This window comes from Squalius cephalus, assembly GCF_949319135.1.
Source record: "Squalius cephalus genome assembly, chromosome: 4".
Taxonomy (NCBI): Eukaryota; Metazoa; Chordata; class Actinopteri; order Cypriniformes; family Leuciscidae; genus Squalius; species Squalius cephalus.
Window position 1 is genome coordinate 7,586,649 of NC_137125.1, and position 24,976 is coordinate 7,611,624.

At 42.9% G+C, this 24,976-nt stretch overlaps 1 protein-coding gene across 1 annotated transcript in view; it reads left to right on the plus strand.

Moving 5' to 3' along the window:
* LOC307157252 (protein NLRC3-like) overlaps window positions 1-24,976 on the plus strand; it is a 107,865-nt gene that overhangs the window by 18,022 nt on the left and 64,867 nt on the right. The window contains exon 3 of the mRNA XM_079869119.1: window positions 14,740-16,529. Coding sequence (XP_079725245.1) covers window positions 15,481-16,529 — 1,049 coding nt within the window. The 5' untranslated portion in view covers window positions 14,740-15,480. The remainder of the gene's footprint in view (window positions 1-14,739; window positions 16,530-24,976) is intronic.

Sequence of the window (24,976 nt, forward strand, 5' to 3'; positions counted from 1 at the left end):
ATGCACGTTGCTCGCATATTATGGTAGCCCTGTTTGTGCTATATAGAGTGAATTTACACCTTTGCCATTAACATGTTTATAAATAACTGAAAAAAGCACAAATATCAAGGCATGTCAGAACATCTCAAGGACCCCAAAAACAGCTTGGTCCCCAGAGGGTTAACAGGAGCAATATCATCAATTATACCTTTAACTTTTGAGTTAAAAGAATCAAGGAGAAAATCAACAGAGTCAGCAGATATACTTGGTGTTAAGGATATAGCCTTCATAAATAGTACACTGGTGTTCTCATTTAAGCATCTCTTCTTGACAGACACAGATTTAGCTTCAATGGCAGGAGAGATCAATATATCAAAGAAAATACAGAAATGATCAGACAGTGCTACATCCTTAATAACAATTAATGAAATGTTTAGACCCTTACTGATAAGTAAATCTAGAGTGTGTCCACGATTTTCACTTCAAATAATTTGTTTTGCATCTTATTAAGTTATATTTTTTAACAAATAAACCTGTTTCTTGCCTTGAATATATACATAAAAGCTGACATGGCCTTCATAAAAGGAAAGAAAAAGAGAGATATTAGTATTATTATTATTATTATTATTATTATTATAAACTAGGCTACATTATAAAAAAAAAACTAAAAAAAAAAACTTATTAATCTGTATTTTTCTAATCAAACTGGTTTCGGAATGTTAATTATACAGAAGGAATGCAGGAACAGAAACGTTAAACTAGGCTACCGATTCTGCTCGAGTGAACCGATGGAAGTATTTTTCCGTTTTTAAGCCCTGTTTGTCATGATTCTGCCTTCTTGTCCTTGATTTTCGCTAGTCTTGAGGCAGGATCATGACAGACCCATGTTTTGTGTGCAAGTACATGGCCTTTTGTTTGGGCCATGTGCTTGTGTTGTCTCATTCTCTTGCCCCGCCCCCTTGTTATCCTCGTTTTGTCATTATTGCTTTACCTGTGTCACCTGTTATGTTATCATTAGTCTCCCTATTTAATCCCCTTGTGTTTGCTGTCCTGTGCTGGTTCATTATCATACTTAGTGAAACCTTGTGAGTATTCTGTCAAGAGTATTGTCCAGAGAAAGTTCTGATTCTATATTTGTTGTTGGTTTATTGTCTAGTTTAGTCACTCCTTGTCCTGTCCATGTTTTGTCCCCTTGTGGGTTTTGTTTTCCCTTTTTGTCTACAATAAACGTTGTTCAATTGCATACGGTCTGCATATGGGTTCATCTCCTCCATACCTCCCCGATAATTTGATTACTTCTGTACTGGTTTGCGCTTGGCAAAGATGTTCAGATATCTCTATGCCTAGTAGTTATGAACCAAATGTTCATTAAAAAGGGTCTTGTACAGGGCTGTACAGTGTGACAAATATCTACGAAAAGATTGGTCTGTGCTCTGAATAAGGGGCTGTATACACCCGGGGCTCGTTCTTCATACGTTGCTTATTACATCCGAGATCAAATGACACATCCAAGATGATATCATCGTGCTAATCATGATCCGGCTAATTAGCTCAGTTTTTCTCCTCAGCAGAGCAAGAACTAATAGTCGAAGTTTATTCGGAATTTTAATGTTTTAATGTTTAAAACGCCAGGGAACACCTCAAAGTCTGCAAAAGCCAGGAGAGAGGGCTGGCAAAAAGTAGCAGACAATTTAAATCCGTTAGAAGTGGCCATGTTAGAAGTTTTTATCACTTATTAGTCTATATATTTGTATTTTAATAATTGCATAATTACTTTGTTCATTGTAATGTCAGAGTCACCACACTAGAACATGGGAACAAATAAAAGTGAAGTACAAAAATATTCTACATAATGGTAATTTTTAGTTATATTATAGTCTCTTTTATAAAGGCACTGTTAAATAAATGGTTGTCTGTTTATAAAAGCAACCAAGAAAAAGGCTGAGAAAATAGAAAAGATCTTAGTAGCCTACACTGTAAAATCATTTTTGCTGCATTAAATTAAGGCCGTATAGTCATTTCAACTGTTAAATCTTGAGTAATGATGAATTGCTTTGACTTGTGAAAGTGAAAACTGATAAACTTATGTTAATGTAAAAATATTTTGCCATGAGTTATTGATCACATTTTTCCCGAGTGTAGTTCATTGTAATGACATTGTGTTTTCCTCTTTTGTGCACTTTTACACAATACACCAACACTTGTATCTGTTCCCAAGAAAGTGGTGACTGAAATATGTGCTGTAAGTGGACATTTTCTAACTTTCCAAAGGACAGAAAGTATAAGACTTTGTAATGTCCATTTGTTTCCATTGCACTGGACAGTGAATAAACCCTCTCAGATAACTGTCATATGGAGGAACTAGCCTACCTGCAAGTGCATAAATAACTTTACTTCATTTATACTTGTATGCTTTATGGCTGCAATATAAGTTGCAGGATTCCACATCTACAGAAAGGCCTACAGAAGAGTCTGCACAGACAGAGGAGACATAGGCCTACAGGTGGGCAGTGTATAGCCAACTTTTCCTTTTTATTTGTTGCATGAGGCATGTGTCTAATATCTCTTGTTGCAGGCACTTGACCACTGGCTTTTCTTTACAAAGAACAACTGAAATAAAACTCAAGGAACTAAGCATATTTGTCTTTTATTAAACATTTAATGAAAAGGGTTTTGTTTGGCAATGTTGTGTAATATAGCACATGCAACAATGTCACAGGCCCTGTCAGGTGTGCAACTGTAAGGGTGGAATTCCTGCAGTGGTTCAAGCTGCAAGAACTGCCGAATGACTAAAGAAACGTTATTGGCAAGATGGTAGAAACCTGCACATTTCTAGTCTTTAACCACCCACTGCCACTTATACCAACGACGGAAATAAGTGCAGTTACAATAGCTTAATATTTGTGGGAGAGCATTGCTATAGATAGTGACGATATTGTATTGCAATATGTAGCACTTTAAAGTCAATATCAAATCAAAACTAGTTAGTACATTAGTTGCAATTGAAAAGGTTTAATGACAAATTATGGTTATGGTTACACTTAAAATAGTTACAAAATATATGTATGAGATGATGATAACTTATATTATTAATTGTACCCAGCATATATGAAAAATGTTACCTGAGAGAGAGATAGAGAGAGAGAGAGAGAGAGATATAGATAGAAAGGGGAGCCCCCAAGAAAGGGACCCAGAGAAGAAGAGAGCCAGAGCATCAAAGAGACAGAGCAACAGTTACAATCCTCTTTTATCCTTTCCTTGACCATGTGACTAAAACCCAAATGTGAGACATTCAAACTGACCAATCAGATAATTACACTTCCACCACTGTACTAAAGGTGTGACAATTCATCGACCCCCCAAAGTACAAACATTTGGCCTGCATGCCTAGATCACTATCAGCCCCTCTGTGCCTTAGGAACTCCAAATGGTCATTGTCTCTGAAAGAGGGGGTAGAAAAACAGTCAAGCAAATGTCTTTGTTCATTTAAAATATCTTGGATTATTTTCAATTCTACACAACCCTCAGACTTTTCAGACACTGAAATCTTCCCTTTAGTTAGGCAAAGTTCATTTCATTGTGTGCCCTTGTCCTGGCTAGAGCTGCATTGTAACTGGTTTGGGTCAGGGAATGGGGTCATAAAACACCTGTCTGCAGGAACATGTCATAATCACCTATGAAAAAATGCAGTTCTGTTAGGATCAGCATAAGTGTATGTAATACAGTGAGCTTGATATTTAATTGTGGAACTTTCCTTATTGTGGAAATTTTGATTTTAGTCAACTGCTTTTTTTTATTTGATATAATATTACTAATCTGGAATATTAAGAATCAAGAATAACTGGGCTGCACATTTACATTGTGAACCGCCTTTCTGTTCACATAATCCCCTTCACTGAGGCCTTGATGGCAGTCTATAGCCTATAGTCTACCAATCACGTTAGTGAAGCCTGAGTGACATATACTGTAATCGGCATGGTCATGATTGCATGATCTTCATAAAAAATTATGATAGCCTAAAAAAAACTGCTTTACAACATTGGGTCTTCAGTGGCTTGGAAATGCCACAAAAAAACCTAAAACTGTTTTTTAAACCTAAAAGCACCAGGTAAACTCCGATTGACACGACAGACAGCACTTTCCATCAAGTTCTCCGCATCTCCAATAGTGTAAAGGAAAGAGCCACACGCAAATAATCTTAGGGTACAGTTTGTGCTGTAGTTTAAGCCTGACTCCGACAAGTCGAAAATAAATGTGCGTTTCCAACAAATTAATAATGTAAACGACAATCTCACAAGTCACGAGAAAAAAATATATATCTCAGAAAGTGAACTATCGCACTGCGCTGGACTTCCTGTATCAGCTCCGCTTATGAAGCCGCAGTCTAATCCTGTTTACATGAAATAAGCCTGCTTGCGAGCAGTTTTAAGTTTGTGCACCTGTTGCTATGACAACAAGTCTAGGATGAGCTTCGAAGAACCAAACAATCCAAGATCATGCCAAATCGCCAACAATCAAATCCAGCTAACTGAGTTAGCGACGTACGAAGAACGGACCCCTGGCCTCCTCATGCGTTTCTGTGATCGGATAGCTATCTGATCGTGAAAAGACCAGGTGTAAATGCCCTACGAAATGCATTCGAGACGGATTTGAATCCCATCGCTCAAACCACTTCAGGGGGAGGTCTGAGATGCATTCCAGATGAAACTGGACAAGTGTAAATGCATATTTTACTCCTTCCAAAAATGCTAAAAAAATAAACGTGTGAGAGTGTGTTATAGACTATTTGTCATGTCATGTCAAACTATCGCAAATCAAAGTGAAAGTCGCAGACGCTTAACACACAATCATCATCATTAAAAGTAAAGAAACGAAATGGTCTTACCAGGGCTGTTGCCGCTCTCTCTTATTGCGGTCTTTGATTTAGAAATTTTAGCTGATGATCAATAAAATGCAGCTCGTATCTGTTGCTTTCGGTGACGTGCACTCCATTAAATCTGCATATAGCGCGGGAATTGAAGATCGGATTTAAATGTAAATGGAATTTTGATAAGAAAACGCATGAAGTGGCCAGGTGTAAACGGCCCCTAAATGTACCACTGTAGCACGCATGCGATACAGTTTTGTAAACTCTGTTTAACAGGCGTTTTATACTTGTGTTTATGCGATATCACGATTTTTGATCGTGGATGATTTAATGTCTCCACAATCTGCATTTGAAGAAATATGGTAGTATTGTACAGCGCACATTCCATACTGTAAAACTCGACGTACATTCACATCACATGTTAATGCAGAGGTAGATTATCAAGTTCATTATTTGCCCGTGCTTTAAAGCTTTGCCGGGTAAACATTTCATTGGCGTTCTGTTCTGACATGATGCACTTTTTCTGAGCATGTACGCCCGAAGCTCGCATACTCTCAAACTACGGCAAACTGGACTTTATCTTTCGCGTCTGATTTTTGTTGGGTCAGACCCATCTGCTAGCGATGGGGGGCCGAGACTGAGAGAGCTACATGGAGAAATATGCAGCAAACAAGCCACTCTGAAATTTAGTTTTTTTCATTAATACAAAAGTTGGGTGACCCTCCCCCTAGACTAAACAAAGTTGGATGACCTTTCCCTCAACAAAGAATAAAAAGACATGACCCTCCCCTATTTTCCTCTGGTGGTCCATTCCATAAATACTGAACGGTCCCTAACCATTAAAGGGACACCAGGCAAGCCTGAGAGTTTTTTTCTCTACGAAGCTCCCCCTAGTGTCTGGTAGTAATTGCTTTCAAACACTCTGTCGTAAAAACGAACTGTTGTTCCTCCCCCCTCGCCACGAGCAACCCAGCTGATCAGTTGTCAACCCAGCTGAGCAGAGGAACCGGCTATTTCAAAACCAGTTATGTTAAGTAAAGCAATATTTTCTTTCCAACTGATGGCGAGTTTTAAAAAAAAAAAATTATTGTGTTGTCATGCATACTAGTATTTTTACCGGGAACGAACGATATGAACGAGGCGAACTACTGCTTTCGTGTTTTGTTTTTTTTGGGAGAGTGGGCATGAGCATAAAAAATATATATAAATCGGAGGCTAATATTTGTCTAAAGTTATATTAGCAAGGTCTATAAGTTCATCTGGTAGAATGACTGTTTACCTTTGCTTGTCTAAGAAAACATCAGAACGTTTTTTCTAGCTCGATCATGATATGTGCAACATATGTTTATTTCCTATTATCAGACGATTCCAAAGATACTTACAAATGCAACAGCAAGAAGGCCAGGTCAGCATCCATTTTGCAGACTTCTGTTTCTTTCAGTTCTCGCCATTCTGAAAAAGCCGGTCCGATATTTACTCGAGTCTGACTTCTTGCTCAGTCAGTCTCCCGTTTCCTCTTTCTTTGGTCCTCCGAAAAGATTTCCTAGCTTTCTGCTTCTTTTTTACAGGCTCAGCCATGATGAAAATGTGAGGAACTCAATCTATCGTTGCCCTTTGCTTATAGTGTGTATATACTGTCTATGGCTTATAGCTAGCCGGTGCTTGAATGGGGGCGTGTACGTGTGCAGTGCCATCAAGCAATTCGTTACATCGTGAGACCTGATATCACGCGTTACTTCCTGACGGCCCAAAGTTGCAAGTGAGTTTTTTCCGCTCTCGGGCACCAGGGGGTGCGAAACCACCACCATTCAACCCGAAATAAGTAATATAACCATTCCACTGACTCCGAAGCTGTTCAGTTAAGGTTAAAAAGTTACTTCGATCACCTTTAATAACTCAATATAAGTGCTACAGTAATGTTCAAACGCCTAAGACAAGCATATAAAAACCATTCATATTTTATTTCTATTTGAGCTGTACATAAACAATATACAATCCAATATAAAATGTGGTTTATGAGCTCTGTCGCTTGCTGTCAATACACGCCCGAGAGAGGTTAACATATCTGTTGGATATTATTGGCTTCAGTACATGCTATAACTGAAAGAAACAGGACTGCCCCCTACTGGTAATGTACGTCATGTGCCAGAGAACTTCACTACGGGCCGAGTCTTGCCATGGAATCCCTTTCCCTGTGATGCGCATTCTTAATGGCCACATCTGTAACAGCAAGCATCATTTACAGGGCCAAGAACAGTAGCAGATCTTATACAAGTACATTTACTAGAATATTTACTGTCTGATTTTACAAATGGTTAATATGTTTACAATGTCTAAATTAAAACCCTTAATTAAAACTTCTGCAAGCAACTTGTACATGCAAAGGCTCATTTCAATAAGTCAAGTCAAGTCGCCTTTATTTATATAGCGATGTTTACAATACAGATTGTTTCAAAGCAGTTTCATAGTGATAACAGGAAAATAATGCAACAAAGTTTGTTTCCAGAAGAAAATAGCATCACAGTCCTGCTGTGAACAAGTCAGTTCAGTGATGGTTAATTTTTGTTGTAAAAAATTATTAATTTAGTTAATTTATTTATACTAGGATTGATTCCATTCCTAGAGCTTTCGAATAAATGGGTTTTTGGGGTGCGGACTGGTGGGGCACTGAACCCGAGGTTACCCCGTGAGTCAGTCCTAGAGCTCATTTGAATTCCCTGATCTGGATACTCACACAAATGTATATAATCAGAGACCACATTTGTGTGTGGAGTCAGTTCTACCCACAAAAAGGTATAAATTATAATTAAAAACTTAAACAACCACTAAATAAGAAGAAGGTACCATATTATAATAATGATGTTTTAGCTAAAAGGGACACTCAAAGAGAAATTAAAATACAAATTAAGGTAGATAAGGCCCTATATAAACAAAAAAATGTAAGTGTCACGGTGTGACAAATGAGAGGGCGGAACTAAAGTGCGCCGCAATTGTGTCCCCTCCGGTACAATAACAAGGACACACCCCCCCCCCCCCCCCCCACCCCTGTAAATGTGTATCTGTTGCCTTGCCAACCGGGATGAGGAAATCGACATCAGGTGTGGGGAATTAATCTAGAGCCATGACGAAGCCATGTGGGCATTGAGAAGGATATAAAAAGCCAGCGAAGAGAGACTGTTGTGTGGTTCTCCCCTGTGAGAAGTTGTTCCATTTGAGTGTTGCAGAGAAGAATTGTGGTGTGCAGGGGAAAGTGTTGTTGGAGGGGACTTGAGGAGCGTGGAAGAGTTGTGAAAACACACCGTTCGCCTGGATGGGAGAGAGATAAGTAATCGACCATTGGATCTCTTACCTGCATGTTTCAACACTGAATTTAAGGTGGATTGGAGTGCTTTGATTGTGCTATCTAAACGTCACTGAGTGAATTACACTGATTTATGTTTGATCTCTTACCCTCTTCCCCCGTGTTGGAACGGTGATGTGAATCCTGTCTATGTCTGTGGAGGAAAGCCCCGAAACACCCCTTTTCCCAACATTGAAGCTCGTTGCTTGTGGCACGGAGACCTCTGGGTGAGTGCTGGCCTTATCTGCACTTATTGAAGTGGATTGCAGTGCCTAAATTGACGTTTCTCCCCCTCACGTTGCATGTTTGGAGTGAAAGTGCCGTGTGTGTGTGTGGAAGATTTATTCTCTCTTGCCGTGCACTCCCCACGTGCCATGCTGGTCTACTGTCAGTAACTGGAGCTTAATAATGTCGATCGGCCCCATCTGTTGAGGACTAGAAGGAACAGCATCCGTGAGTCAAACTAACCTCTCTGTTTGAAGTAGTGATTTTGACTGTCTTAGAAGAAGCTCTGCCCAGCCTGTTGACTTAAGTTCGCTATCAGTCTGTCAACCCACCTGTATGGTGAGAAGTGTTCGCTCCCTTGCAACACACGTGAGACTGCACACTCTATCTGCAATCTTGACTCTGTTTGTCTTAGCAGCAGCTCCGCTCAGCCTGTTGACTTTGAGTCTGCTGCAGCCCTAAGCCCACCTGCACGGTGCGAAGTTATCTGTCCCCTGTAACACACGTGAGAACTGTATACTGCTGTTGAAGTTGATTCTGTCTGTTTTAGAGAAGTCCCGCTCAGCCTGCGACTTTGAGTCTGCTCCAGCCCCTAGCCCATCTGCATGGTGCGAAGTTATCTGTCCCCTGCAACACGCGTGAGAACTGTATACCGCTGTGAAGTTGATTCTGTCTGTCTTAGAAAAAGCCCCGCTCAGCCTGTTGACTTTGAGTCTGCTGTAGCCCCATAACCCACCTGTCTGGTGCGAAGTGTTCATCCCTCTGTATTACATGTGAGGACTGCACCCTCTGCTTGAAGTATTGACTCTGTCTGTCTTAGAAGAAGCTCTGCTCCGCCTGTTGACTTCGAGTCTGCTGCAGCTCCAGAGCCCACCTGTCTAGTGTGAAGTGTCCATCTTCCTGCAACACACGTGAGAATTGCACACTCTACCCGCTGTGTTGATTCTGCTATTCTTCGCCAAAGCCCCGCCCACCGGTTTGACCCGAGTTCACTGTGCACCTGTCAGTCTGCCCGCATAGTGAAAAGTGGACATCTCAAGAGAGTGAATGTGAGAACTCTGCACGCTGCTTGAAGTCGCCATTCTGTTCGTCCCCGAGGAAGCTTGTCCAGGCTGTCGGGGTGAGACAACCGCATCCCGTTTGACCACCGACCCACCTGTGAAGACTCACCTGTCCCTCACAGGCCACTGCGAACCTTGCACCGGTGTGAGAAGAGGAAGAGCCCTGACCATCTACTCACTTGTGGAAACTCACCTGTCCATCGTATACCATTGTGAACCCTACATCGGCGCGGGAAGAGGAAAGGCCTCGACCGTCTACTCACCTGTGGAAATTCACCTGTCCGTCGCAGGTCCCTGTGAACCCTGCATCAGTGTGGGAAGAGTAAAAGCCCCGACCGCATACTCACCTGTGGAAACCCACCGGTCCATCACAGGCCACTGTGAACCTTGTATCGGCGTGGGAGTGGGCCCCGGAGACTACTGCATTGCCTCGATTCCTGGGAAGAAGAAAGGAAGATTTTAGTTTAGGTTATTCAAATTACTTTTAACTTTAATAAAAAGAACTGTTATTCCTTTAAATTCTGTCTCCGTCTCGTCTCTGACACGCTCCTCAGGGTGGTCCTGGTTCAGGGGTGGGCGCAGTCCGGCTTGGCCCATCCCGACCTGTGACATAAGCTAAACTGTCACAGGGAAATTCTAAACAGGCATGGGAAGGTATTAGAACGATGATTAGTATACCACATAAAAGTCAAGGAAAGTATAACACAAATATGACAATCACAGATGGCAAAAGTGGGGATCTGGAGCTAGCGAATTAGTTAAATCTTTTTTCATTTTTTTTTTCACGTTTTGAGTAGTGAGGATACTAATAGTGATGAAGGATCTTTCTTGACTTCAACTACTAACTTCTCCATCAAAGAGGCTGATGTAAAGAAAATGTTTCAGAGTTGCAATACACAAGAGTCCTGGGAGTGACAGCATCTGTGGACGAGTGTTAAAAAACTGTGCTGAGCAACTATCATCAGTTTTTACTCTGTTATTCCAAATATATTTAGACCAACACATAGTACCAACTATATGTAAAACTTCAACTATTATACCTTTTCCTAAAATCAATAAACCATTGGAATTTAGTGACTCTCGGCCAATTGCACTGACGTCTTTGGTGTTTAAAAGCTTTGAAAGGCTTGTTAAAAGGTATGTAGTGTCAAAAACGCAATATATACACTAAAAAAAATGACTCTTTAAAATAACTTAAATTATGAACAGTGGTTCCACACAAGCAAATTATTTTTTATTAACATTAGTGGATTTTTTTAACCTATGTAAACTCCTTGTTGACTGAATGAGAAAGAATTTATGTGAAAAAGTAATGTCCAACCAAATCAACGGAATTACTTCCCTGTAACTTAAACCGGTTAAGTTTAGTGAACATGCTTTAGTTTATTTAAAACTGCACTGATAAATAAAGTGTGATGGATTTACATGATTTCTCAATTGAACTTCTAGACTATAGCTAGCTATTAACTAAAAAGAGCACTTATTAACATCTTAAATGCTAAGATTGATATGCTCCTTCAACCACAGGAGTGAAACTTATTTGAATCAGTCCACAGCCTGACCAAATGCTCCACTCTTCTCCACAATGGTAACCCACTGTAATGTAAATGGTTCTAATTATTCCAATGTAATTGAACATTATACACAATTAAACACTATCAAGTCTTCCTCTTTTCTCATTTTCTAAAAAAAAATGCATAAAATAACACTTAATTTCAACATTTATTCTCTCTTAATTCAGCTATATGCAAAGCATGCTGGGAACTAAGCCTCACCCAGTTTCAGTTTCAAATCATGCAACACAAATCATTCATGTAATCCAACACAAACGTATTAAATACATTTAAATTTTACATATATTTAAGCAGATTGAACACAATCAAATTAAGTTATTAGACTAAATGTATAGCAATTGTGTTGCAAGCTCATTTTAATGAAGCAATTTGAACAAGCAGCCAAAATAGTTTTTTTTCTGTGCAATATATTAAAAGCATCCCAGAACAGACTTTCCGAAATACTAACAGAAAGGAAAGACTGCGCCTTTAGATTAACTTTATATTTTCTAGCTCTGATGCCATGCACCTTGCCACCTTTTTCACACGCCGTCTTCATCCAATACGTTGGAAATCGCAGGACTTTTTAAGAAACAGAGTACAGCGAATGAGTGTGGGTGGATCACTGTCGGAGAAACAAATTACTAATGTTGGATCCTCTCACCCCTACTGTTTATATTGTACACAAACAACTGTAAAAGTGCCCATTCATGGAGATATATAATCAAATTTGCAGATGGTACTGCATTAGTTCAGGGGGATGAGGACAGTCATGGACCTGTTTTAAATTAATTTATTTCTTGGTGTGACATGTCACATTTACATTTATTCATTTAGCAGACGCTTTTATCCAAAGCGACTTACAAATGAGAACAATAGAAGCAGTTAAACTAACAGTAGGACAACAAAATGGAAGTGCTATGACCCTTCTCAGTTTAATCTAACGCAGATCTTTTTTTTTTATCTAACGCAGATCGGTTTTTGTTTATAGTTATAGAACAGAATAGAATAGAGTAGAGTAGTAGAGAAAGTGTTAGTATTACTGGATCAAGTGCTGTCGAAAAAGAAGTGTCTTCAGCCGTTTCTCAAAAATGGCTATGGACTCAGCAGCTCTGGTTGAGTTAGGCAGATCATTCCACCAGCAGGGAACAGTCATGGTAAAGGTCAGAGAAAGAGATTTAGTGCCTCTTTGAGATGGCACCACAAGACGCCGTTCACTTGCAGAGCGCAAGTTCCTGGATGGCACGTAAGTCTGAAGTAAAGAGTTAAAGTAAAAGGGAGCAGAACCAGTGGTTGTTCTGTAGGCAAACGTCAGTGACTTGAATTTGATGCGAGCGGCAACTGGCAACCAGTGCAATTTTGTGAGGAGAGGAGTGACGTGTGCCCTTTTCTGCTCGTTAAAGACCACTCTAGCTGCGGCATTTTGGATCAGTTGCAGAGGTTTGACTGTGCAAGCTGGAAGACCGGCCAGGAGAGCGTTACAATAGTCAAGTCTGGATAAAACAAGCGCTTGGACAAGGAGTTGAGTATCATGTTCTGATAGGAAGGGTCTGATCCTCCTAATGTTGTACAAGGCAAATCTACATGGCCGGGCAGTTCTAGCAATGTGGTCTGTGAAGTTCAATTGATCATCAATTACCACACCAAGGTTCCTGGCTGACCTAGAAGGAGTTATGGATGACGAGTCTAGCTGAATGATGAAGTTGTGGTGAAGTGTTGGGATGGCCGGGACCACGAGTAGCTCTGTCTTCGCAAGGTTTAGTTGAAGGTGGTGGTCCTTCATCCAGCCAGAAATGTCTGTCAGGCAGGCTGAGATGCGAGCAGCTACCGTCGGATCGTCAGGCTGGAATGAGAGGTAGAGTTGTGTGTCATCAGCGTAGCAGTGATAGGAAAAGCCATGTTTCTGAATCACAGATCCTAGTGATGTCATGTAGATGGAGAAGAGAAGCGGTCCCAGCACTGAGCCCTGAGGCACTCCAGTAGCTAGATGTTGTGTCTTAGACACCTCACTCCTCCACGATACCCTAAAGGACCTACCTGAGAGGTAAGACTCGAACCATTGGAGTGTGGTTCCCAAGATGCCCTTCATCTTTAGGATTGACAGGAGGATCTGGTTAACTGTGTCAAAGGCAGGATGAGAACTGAGGATTTGGAGGCTGCTCTTGCCAGTCTCAGAGCTTCAATTACTGAGAGCAGGGCTGTCTCAGTTGAGTGTCCGCTTTTGAAACCAGATTGATTGTTGTCCAAGAGGTTGTTCTGTGTAAGGAAGGAAGAGATCTGGTTGAAAACAACTCGTTCAAGTGTTTTCGAGATGAATGGAAGGAGAGATACCGGTCTGTAATTCTCCAGATGTGCTGGATTTAGAGTGGGTTTCTTAAGCAATGGGGTTACACAAGCCTGCTTAAATGCTGTGGGAAAGGTACCAGTGTGAAGAGAGGTCTTTATGATGTGTGTGAGTGTGGGTACAAACGAGGATGAAATGGCTTCAAGTAGGTTCGTGGGAATAGGATCAAGCGGACAGGTGGTAGGGCGATTGGAAAGGAGGAGATTGGAGACTTCTGCCTCTGAGAGTAGAGAGAAGGAGGATAGAGAGTGTGTGTTAGCTGGAAAAGTGTGTGTGTCAGTTTGTGGATTGGTAAATTGGCCGCTGATGGAGGTTGTTTTATTTATAAAGAATGTAGCAAAATCGTCAGCTCTTTCGATTTGCGCCACTTCCTCTCTGCACCCCTGAGTTTCGAATGATGTTCACGGAGAACATCAGATAACCAGGGGGCAGAGGGTGTGGCGCGGGCTGGCCTGGAGGAAAGGGGGCAGAAGTTGTCCAAGCACGATGTTGAAGTGGAGAAAAGATTATCAGTTGCACTGTTAGTATCTAGTGTTGAAAGCTGATCAGGTGGAGGAAGTGTGGATGAGACCAGAGAGGTCAAACCTTAAGTTAAATATTTCAAAAACAAAGGAGATGTGTATTGATTTTAGGAAGGAGTCTTCAGTGAGTGTGACGACTGTTAAAGGGGAGCCAATTCAGAGTGTTAATGAGTATAAATATCTTGGGCTTGTCCTTGATCATAAACTGAGGTGGGATAAATGGACTGAAGCTGTGAACAAAAAAGGACAGCAACTATACTTCCTCAGGAAGAGGTTGTCATTTAATGTAAGCGTCTCAATCCTAAGAGTGAAATGTGCTGTATAAATAAACTTGCCTTGCCTATACAGCCACTCTGGAGAAAACAGTGATGTCATCGTCCAGCTCAGTTCAGTTCTCATATAATGGTGTCAATGCAGGCAGATCAATAATATTGTTGAATATTAACCCTAATAACCCTAACCTAAGCCTACTACAGTACAAACTACATGTATAGTTTGGTGTGCTAGATGTCAATGTTTAATCAAAAGGCTTTTAATAATGCCCGTCAGCATGACCTGAAGTTATTCAGGAATTTAAAAACTGAAAACAACTGCATTCAAGTCAGCATTAGTCAAGGTGTTTCCATCACCATATATGTTGTGAACTTCAGAATACTCAGTGTAAGATGTTGATGTAAACACAATTTCAGGACAAAGTGTGATTAATTTGAATACAGCAGAAGTGCAGTTTTATCATTATTTTTGTAATTGGAACTGCAGACCAGGTTACAAATTACAAATAGGTTTTATTAAGACTTTATGAAAAACATGATCACTTAGTCTTTGCTGTCTTTCCCCTCTTTTTTAAAGGTTCAACTGCAGATGACAGTCAAGCTGCTCTTGATTACACAGAGGCAAGTAGCACACTGAAGAAAAAATTACAACGGGACTACAAGCAGATATTGGTTGGTAATTCACAGATGGGTCATAAGAAATACCTGAATGATATCTACACTGATTTATATGTGGTGGAGAATGAGACTGGAGGAAGAGTGAACGAGCATGAGGTGAGACAGATCGAATCAAATCTCAACCGACTGACTGCCAATGAGAAGCCAATCAAGTGTAATGACATGTTTAAACGAAACACAAAGGTACTGACGATGGGGATCGCAGGGGTAGGAAAAACTGTCTCTGTCAATAAATTCATCTTTGACTGGGTTGAAGGAAAAGAAAATCTGGAAATAACCTTCATTTTTCCTCTGCCGTTCCGTCAGCTAAACCTGATTACAGAGAATTGCAGTCTCATGGAACTGCTTCACAAACACTTCTTTAGTGGTCCGAAAAAACTGCCTTCTCTTCCTGAAGGTGATGGTAAGGTCTTGTTCATTTTTGATGGACTGGATGAATGTCGCTTCCCTTTGAGCTTTAAAGAGGGTGGCAGATTTACAGATGTTCACGAAAAAACAACAGTGAGTAAGATAATAACAAGCCTCATCAAGACAGATCTGGTTCCCTCTGCGCTCATCTGGATCACATCCAGACCAGCAGCAGCCAGTCTGATACCCCGTGACTACATTGATCAGGTGACAGAGGTGCGAGGATTTAACGATGAGCAGAAAGAGCAATACTTCCTCAAAAACAGCAGTCCTGAAAGTTGCTGGAAACCTCATCAGTCACATCAAGAAATCCAGGAGTCTGTACATCATGTGCCACATCCCCGTCTTCTGCTGGATCTCTCTCACTGTTCTTCAGCCTCTACTGGCTCGAGAGAGCAATGCCAAAACTCCCACAACTCTCACAGGGATGTACACAAGCTTCTTAATTTCTCAGCAGCAACAGATGAAAAAAAAATACAACCGTGATGGCCCTGAACCTAAAGCCAATGCAGTGTCTTTTGATGAGATTATTCTGAAGCTTGGGAAACTGGCCTTTCAACAGCTGGAGAAAGGAAACCTGATTTTCTACAAAAAAGATCTTGAGAAGTGTGGACTAAATGTCAGTGAAGGGGCTGTGTTCTCTGGGTTATGCACTCAGATCTTTCAGGAGGAAAGGGCTTTTTCAGACACTCAAGTTTACAGCTTCGTACACCTCAGCGTACAGGAATGCCTTGCTGCTCTCTATGTGTTTTTTGTTAACAAAGACAAGAAAGCAAACCCATTTATTCCATTCTGGAAAAAACTGTCACTCTCCAAAAAAACCCTGTTTCAGCTTCATAAGGCTGCAGTCAACAAGGCTTTAGAAAGCAAGAACGGACACCTGGACCTTTTCCTCCGGTTCCTTCTGGGTCTCTCACTGGAGTCCAATCAGAGTGACCTGAAGGAACTACTGCCAGGACTGGAACTTAAATCTGAGAACGTTAAAGACACTGTTGACTATATCAAAAAGAAAATAGAGGAGGAGGAATCAGTAGAAAGGACCATCAATCTCTTTCACTGTCTGAGTGAACTGAAAGATGACTTTGTGGAGGAAATCCAGAAGACTCTGAGCTCAGGAAATCTTCCAGCAGAGAATCTCTCCTCTGCTCAGTGGTCTGGTCTTGTGTTTGTGCTCCTGATGTCAGAAGAGACTCAAGAGAAGTTTGAACTGCAGAAATACAGAAGATCTGATGAAGCACTGATGAGACTGCTGCCAGTGATCAAAAACACCAGAAGAGCACTGTAAGAGTCTCCTTTACATTCATTTATATACACTGTTAGTCATTTTAATTGGGATTAATCTTACACATGTGATTTACTGGCCAATTTTATTCAGAAAAAAAAGAATAAATATAAATGTATCAATGAGTGTGATGATATTAAATACCAAAGCACCTCCATCATCAGGCAACTTGGGTCAGGCATCAGGCAAAACTCAGCAACCAGCAAGTTTTACCAATTTTATTATTCCTAATTTTATCATAAATTAAAGAAACTGAAAATACTGGTTTTGATTTTATTAAGATATGTATTTTTTTTAATCTTTACCAGGGATGTACCAATACCACTTTTCCCAGAACGAGTTCAAATCCAATACTTTCTGGTACTTACGAGACCTGTATTTTCACTGCATTTGTCTTTTTGTTATGTATTGGGTAGAGAAACCAAAATAACATAAATCATATTAGTTGGCTTAATTAGTGTAACAAATATATATTTCCTTCAATTATTTGCATGCTTAAGAATGCTAAAATGTATTGTATGAGCTTCTATTACTCTCACTATTTTTTCTATTGCTCTTTCATATTTTATCTTTCATTTAAAAGCACAAGACATATTTAGAGCAGCTCCAGCTGGGCTCAGTGCTGAGGATTGGGTCAGCGGTGCCAAGATACCAATGAAATATCACAATTCTCTATTACAATTTTGATACTACAGCAAAAACTACTTGCCTAATTAATGTAAATGTAAAACATTATTAAGGACATTAAGCAGTCTATAATAAAATAAGAACAAATAATCAAATTACAAATAAAACAAAGAAAGGCTACAAATGAAATAAACAGTGTTTTAGAGTTTTTCAGGTAGATTTTTCAGGAACAGACATTTTAATAAGGCAATCAAATGTGAAATAACACTGCATATTCATTACTGTATACATTAAATATAGATGTATCTTTACAAATTTACAAAAGGTATTCATTCTAGAGCAGTGAGTGATTTCTTTGTGTTGCCCCTTTTTGACCGAATACACAGATCCCATTTGAATATACTGTCTACGTTCATTTGAGATATAACTGACTGTGGATATTAGGATACTTTACTAGGATAGGATCCTTTACTAGGATACTCACCAAGACAGGCGTTTTTACATAATTTTGTGTGAATTTGTCCGTACAAGCGCAAGACGTGAAAAAGAATTTAATTCAGTATTTGCGCGTTGTCTGAGACGGCAGCAAACACTGAGACTCAGTGTTAAGGGCGCACGCTTTGTATGTTTGTGTTCATGGAACTTCTTGACCTGCAAACATCCTGTAATAATGTAGGGAACCACTCGTTATACTTAAACCAGATAACAGTTCATAAATATGCGATTTAGTTTTAATCCAAATGACACGTGTGCTGAGTGAACGATCAGCAATCAAGAGCATTCAACAGAAGAGCGCCTTCTTTTTTCTCCTTTTTCTTGTCTTTCTTTTTATTTGAACTTTTTTCTCTTTTGCATGTTCTGACAGTTTTTTTGGTAGTAAGCGGTTAATTTTTTGAGCGCAAAAAGGTTAGCATGGCGTCTCAGGAGACGCCATCTTTATCTTTGCAGCATGGTGTGCAGTGTGTACCTGATGACGGTGTTATGGTAGAGGACGTTCTCGTGGCAGTGGGAGATGAGGTATTATTTTTGCCTCCCGAATGAACAAGGCATTGTTGTATTTGTAAAAGAGAAAAACACTGCTTGCAGGTTGATTGAAAATGGTATTGTCATACGTGATACTCTTGTGCAGGTTACTCCGCTTTATGCACCTTCCAGTAAAATCATTATTTCAAACATTCCGCCCTTCATTTCTAATGAGGCGTTGGAACGTGAATTAGTGACATTCGGTAAGTTTGCTAGCGAGTTCAGAATGATCTCTTTAGGTTGTCTTCCGTCTTTAAAACATGTTCAGTCTTTTAGAAGACAAGTGTACATGTTTTTGGACTCTCAAGAAAATACTTCGGATGTTTCTTTCCGTGTAAAGCATGAAGTGAGATCATATATGGTTTATGTAACTACTGGCAACTTGCGATATTTTGATTGTGGTGACAAAGAAGAAGAAGAAGAAGAAAAAGTTTTATTTATATAGCGCCTTTCCATAGCTCAAGGTCGCTTTACATTGTACATTACAATACATTTAAACACCCACACATACATTACAGTCACATAGGATACATATAGTCACATTATCCAAAATGCAGTTTCTGTTCATGTGTGCTATGTGTGTTAACCCTATATAGCCTACCCTACATACAGTTAGGGTGATATTACATGACTTAAAATGTGATATTGTCCACACACCTCTTGCGTTTCGTTTGGTCACACCACAAGGTGTCACTGTGGCCTCAAAGCTTCAGCACTGCCACTCTGAGCTCGATTGCTGATGTCTGAGGTAAAACACGCCCCCCTCATTAGCATACGGACAAAGAAATGTAGAAATAAATAAATGTGAAAATAAATAAATAAAAGTGAAAATTAATAAAAAAAAGTGTGAAAAAAATACAATTATACATAAATAAGGAAATAAAAGTATAAATACTCATTTATTTGTATTTTTTTACATTTCTTTGTATATTTATTTATGTATTTATTTATGTATTTTTGCTTTTTTACATTTCTTCGTATATTTATTCAATTCAATTCAATTCAAATTTATTTGTATAGCGCTTTTCACAATACATATTGTTTCAAAGCAGCTTTACAGAAAGTGCATTTCAGAAATGTACATAGAGAAATACAGTTAGTGTCACGGGAGGTCAAAAAGTGAAGCGAGGATTCAAGTGCAGGAAAGGAATTTTTAATGAATAACAAACAAACAGACTAAAAACCAAAACTCCCTCGTGGGGGAAAAACAAGGCAGGCAAACACTCAAAACATAACACAGGGGGAAACAGAGACAACGATCCACACAGACTGCAAACAAGAGGGAACTAATAAAGGGAAACTAATCAGGGGGAACTCAAACAATAATCAGATAACAAGTAGGGCGGGGCTAACAATGACACAAGCACATGGCTCAACATAACAGACACCCAAGTGCAGAACAAGACAGGACAGACATGTGACATAACCCCCTCCTTAAGGAGTGGCTTCCAGACACTCCACTAGAACGGGGGGGACAGACCAGGGCGGGACGGGAGGAACAGGCCAGGGCGGGACTGGAGAAACAGACCAGGGCGGGACTGGAGAAACAGACCAGGGCGGGACTGGAGAAACAGACCAGGGCGGGACGGGAGTGACAGACCAGGGCGGGACGGGAGTGACAGACCAGGGCGGGACGGGAGGGACAGACCAGGGTGAAACAGGGGGAACAGGGGGAACAGGAAGGACAGACCAGGGTGGGGCAGGGAAAACGGACAGTTCGGGAGGCCAGGGCAGAGCTGAAAGTCCATCGGGCGGCCAGGGCGGAGCAGAGAGTCCATCGGGCGGCCAGGGTGGAGCAGACTTTCCCTCGGGTGGCCAGGGCGAAGCAGATTTTCCCTCGGGCGGCCAGGGCGGAGACTCTCTCTCGGGCGGCCAGGGCGGAGACCTTCCCTCGGGCGGCCAGGGCGGAGACCTTCCCTCGGGCGGCCACGGCGGAGACTTTCCCTCGGGCGGCCACGGCGGAGACTTTCCCTCGGGCGGCCACGGCGGAGACTTTCCCTCGGGCGGCCACGGCGGAGACTTTCCCTCGGGCGGCCACGGCGGATACGACCCCTCGGGCGGCCTGGGCGGAGACGACCCCTCGGGCGGCCTGGGCGGAGACGACCCCTCGGGCGGCCTGGGCGGAGACGACCCCTCGGGCGGCCTGGGCGGCGACGACCCCTCGGGCGGCCAGGGCGGCGACGACCCCTCGGGCGGTGTAACTGGCACCAACGGCTCAGGCACTGGAACTGGCACCAACGGCTCAGGCACTGGAACTGGCACCAACGGCTCAGGCACTGGAACTGGCACCAACGGCTCCGGCACTGGAACTGGCACCAACGGCTCCGGCTCAGGAACAGGCACCAACGGTTCAGGCACTGGAACTGGCACCAACGGCTCCGGCTCTGGAACTGGCACCAACGGCTCCGGCACTGGAACTGGCACCAACGGCTCCGGCTCAGGAACAGGCACCAACGGTTCAGGCACTGGAACTGGCACCAACGGCTCCGGCTCTGGAACTGGCACCAACGGCTCAGGCACTGGAACTGGCACCAACGGCTCCGGCTCAGGAACAGGCACCAACGGTTCAGGCACTGGAACTGGCACCAACGGCTCCGGCTCTGGAACTGGCACCAACGGCTCCGGCTCTGGAACTGGCACCACCGGCCCAGGAACAGACACCACCGGCCCAGGAACAGGAACAGACACCACCGGCCCAGGAACAGGAACAGACACCACCGGCTCAGGTACTGGAACAGACACCACCGGCTCAGGTACTGGAACAGACACCACCGGCTCAGGTACTGGAACAGACACTGGCTGCGGCTCAGGAACAGACACTGGCTGCGGCTCAGGAACAGACACTGGCTGCGGCTCAGGAACAGACACTGGCTGCGGCTCAGGAACAGACACTGGCTGCGGCTCAGGAACAGACACTGGCTGCGGCTCAGGAACAGACACTGGCTGCGGCTCAGGAACAGACACTGGCTGCGGCTCAGGAACAGACACTGGCTGCGGCTCAGGAACAGACACTGGCTGCGGCTCAGGAACAGACACTGGCTGCGGCTCAGGAACAGACACTGGCTGCGGCTCAGGAACAGACACTGGCTGCGGCTCAGGAACAGACACTGGCTCCGGCTCAGGAACAGACACTGGCTCCGGCTCAGGAACAGACACTGGCTCCGGCTCAGGAACAGACACTGGCTCCGGCTCAGGAACAGACACTGGCTCCGGCTCAGGAACAGACACTGGCTCCGGCTCAGGAACAGACACTGGCTCCGGCTCAGGAACAGACACTGGCTCCGGCTCAGGAACAGACACTGGCTCCGGCTCAGGAACAGACACTGGCTCCGGCTCAGGAACAGACACTGGCTCCGGCTCAGGAACAGACACTGGCTCCGGCTCAGGAACAGACACTGGCTCCGGCTCAGGAACAGACACTGGCTCCGGCTCAGGAACAGACACTGGCTCCGGCTCAGGAACAGACACTGGCTCCGGCTCAGGAACAGACACTGGCTCCGGCTCAGGAACAGACACTGGCTCCGGCTCAGGAACAGACACCACCGGCTCAGGAACAGACACCACCGGCTCAGGAACAGACACCACCGGCTCAGGAACAGACACCACCGGCTCAGGAACAGACACCACCGGCTCAGGAACAGACACCACCGGCTCAGGAACAGACACCACCGGCTCAGGAACAGACACCACCGGCTCAGGAACAGACACCACCGGCTCAAGTGTGTACGTAGCCCACACACACCACATGGCTGTGGCCATAATGGCCAGTGTCGCGGTCACTGAGGGCTCAGGCTCAGGAACAGACACCACCGGCTCAGACACAGGCTCGACGGCGGCCATCTTGTCAGGGGACACAGGCTCAGCAGGCGTGACGTGAACAGGCTCGGCGGCGGCCATTTTGTCCGAAGACACAGGCTCGGCAGGCGTGACGTGAACAGGCTCGGCGGCGGCCATCTTGTCCGAAGACACAGGCTCGGCAGGCGTGACGTGAACAGGCTCGGCGGCGGCCATCTTGTCCGAAGACACAGGCTCGGCAGGCGTGACGTGAACAGGCTCGGCGGCGGCCATCTTGTCCGAAGACACAGGCTCGGTGGCAGTGACGACCATCTTGTCCGAAGACATAGGCTCAGGAACAGTCTCTGGCTGGGCAGACGTGACGTGAACAGTCTCTGGCTGGGCAGACGTGACGTGAACAGTCTCTGGCTGGGCAGACGTGACATGAACAGTCTCTGGCTGGGCAGACGTGACGTGAACAGTCTCTGGCTGAGCAGACGTGACGTGAACAGTCTCTGGCTGGGCAGGCGTGACGTGAACAGTCTCTGACTGGGCAGACGTGACGTGAACAGTCTCTGGCTGGACAGACGTGACGTGCTTCCTCTTCCTCCTCCGCCTCCGGACCACCGGACTCGAGACCACCGAATCCGGGACCATCGGAACTGAGACCATCGGAACTGGGACCACCGGAACTGGGACCACCAGAACTGGGACCCCTGGAACTGGGACCTCTTTAGCAGGAGGATTACCGTGACGCTCCAAGGAATTCACAAATTCCTCAAACGTCGTATGTTGCAAAGCTCTCATTATTAGGAAGTCGATGGGTTCATCAAGGGCGTAGTTAAACAAGTCCTTAAGAGCCTCAACACCAAGCCCCAGTCCTTCTGCAGCAGTGTTGAATTTCACAGCAAACTCTCTCACATTAGTCCCCATCTGACGAAGGGAACTCAAAGTGCTGAAACGTACAATACGCTCATAATGCGGGCAGGAAATAGGAGGCTGGATTGAATCCTTCCGCTGAATCCTCATCCTTGTGGTGGATCGTTCTGTCACGGGAGGTCAAAAAGTGAAGCGAGGATTCAAGTGCAGGAAAGGAATTTTTAATGAATAACAAACAAACAGACTAAAAACCAAAACTCCCTCGTGGGGGAAAAACAAGGCAGGCAAACACTCAAAACATAACACAGGGGGAAACAGAGACAACGATCCACACAGACTGCAAACAAGAGGGAACTAATAAAGGGAAACTAATCAGGGGGAACTCAAACAATAATCAGATAACAAGTAGGGCGGGGCTAACAATGACACAAGCACATGGCTCAACATAACAGACACCCAAGTGCAGAACAAGACAGGACAGACATGTGACAGTTAGTTAATCATGTATTGATTTAGGGCATAAACATCGCCAGCGTCGAGTCGTCTCTTCACAGGCGCCGAGTCGTCTCTGCACGGGTGTTGGAGAATCTGTAGTTTCCATGATAGGCTGGATACAAACTGGAGCTGACGATCTGTATTTACCTCGGGACTAGCGTCCCGAGATAACAACAGAAAAGCATATGGGAAATAATTAGCGTAGCTGCTGTTCGCAATATTAATGCATTCAATCTGATTCAACTGTAGTATAAAATGTAAGTATTATGTGAATGCCTGGCTGAAGAGATGCGTCTTTAATCTAGTTTTAAACTGGGACAGCGAGTCTGAGCCTCGAACAATATCAGGAAGGCCATTCCAGAGTTTAGGAGCTAAATGTGAAAACGCTCTCCCTCCTTTAGTGGACTTAGATATCCTAGGAATGACCAAAAGCCTCGAATTTAGTGATCTTAAAGAGCGCGATGGATTGTAGGGCAATAGAAGTTCCGTTAAATACACGGGAGCTAAACCATTTAGGGCTTTATAGGTCAGTAGCAATACTTTGTAATTGATACGGAACTTTATAGGTAACCAATGTAGAGACGACAGAATTGGTGTTATATGATCGTATTTTCTTGATCTAGTAAGAACTCTAGCGGCGGCATTTTGGACTAACTGTAGCTTGTTTATTGAGGATGCAGGACAACCAGCTAATAAAGCATTACAGTAATCTAGTCTCGAGGTCATGAATGCATGAACTAACTTTTCTGCATCAGAAACAGATAGCATGTTACGTAGCTTAGCAATGTTTCTAAGGTGGAAAAAGGCTGTTCTTGTAACATATGAAATATGATTTTCAAAAGACAAGTTGCGGTCTAATATAACACCCAGGTCTTTTACTGTAGAGGATAAAGTAACAGGACACCCTTCTAAATTAAAGTTGTATTGTAAGAGGTTTTGTGGGCAGTTTTTTGGACTAATAAGTAATACCTCCGTTTTATCTGAATTTAATAGCAGAAAATTACATGTCATCCAGTATTTTATATCTTTAACACACTCTGTTAATTTAGATAATTTAGCGTTTTCATCTGGTCGTGATGAAATATATAATTGAGTGTCATCAGCATAACAGTGGAAATTAATTCCATGTTTTCTTATAATATTACCAAGTGGCAGCATATATATTGAGAATAACAGAGGGCCTAACACAGATCCTTGCGGTACACCGTAGTTTACTGACGTTATCTTCGATTTTTCCCCATTTACGCAGACAAAATGGTAACGGTCTGATAAGTATGATCTGAACCAGCTTAATGCCTGTCCCTGAACACCAGTGTAGTTTTGTAGTCGGTCTAAGAGTATTGTATGATCTATAGTATCGAACGCAGCACTAAGATCAAGTAAAACTAGTATTGAGATACAGCCTTGGTCAGAAGCTAAAAGTAAATCATTTGTGATTTTAACGAGCGCAGTTTCTGTGCTATGATGCGGTCTGAATCCAGACTGAAACTTTTCATAGATATCATTTTCTTGCAAGAAAGAGCACAGTTGAGCGGACACAACTTTTTCTAGTATTTTAGACATAAATGGAAGATTTGAAATGGGTCTGTAATTTGCTAGGTTATTATGATCTAATTGTGGTTTCTTAATAAGAGGTTTTATAACTGCC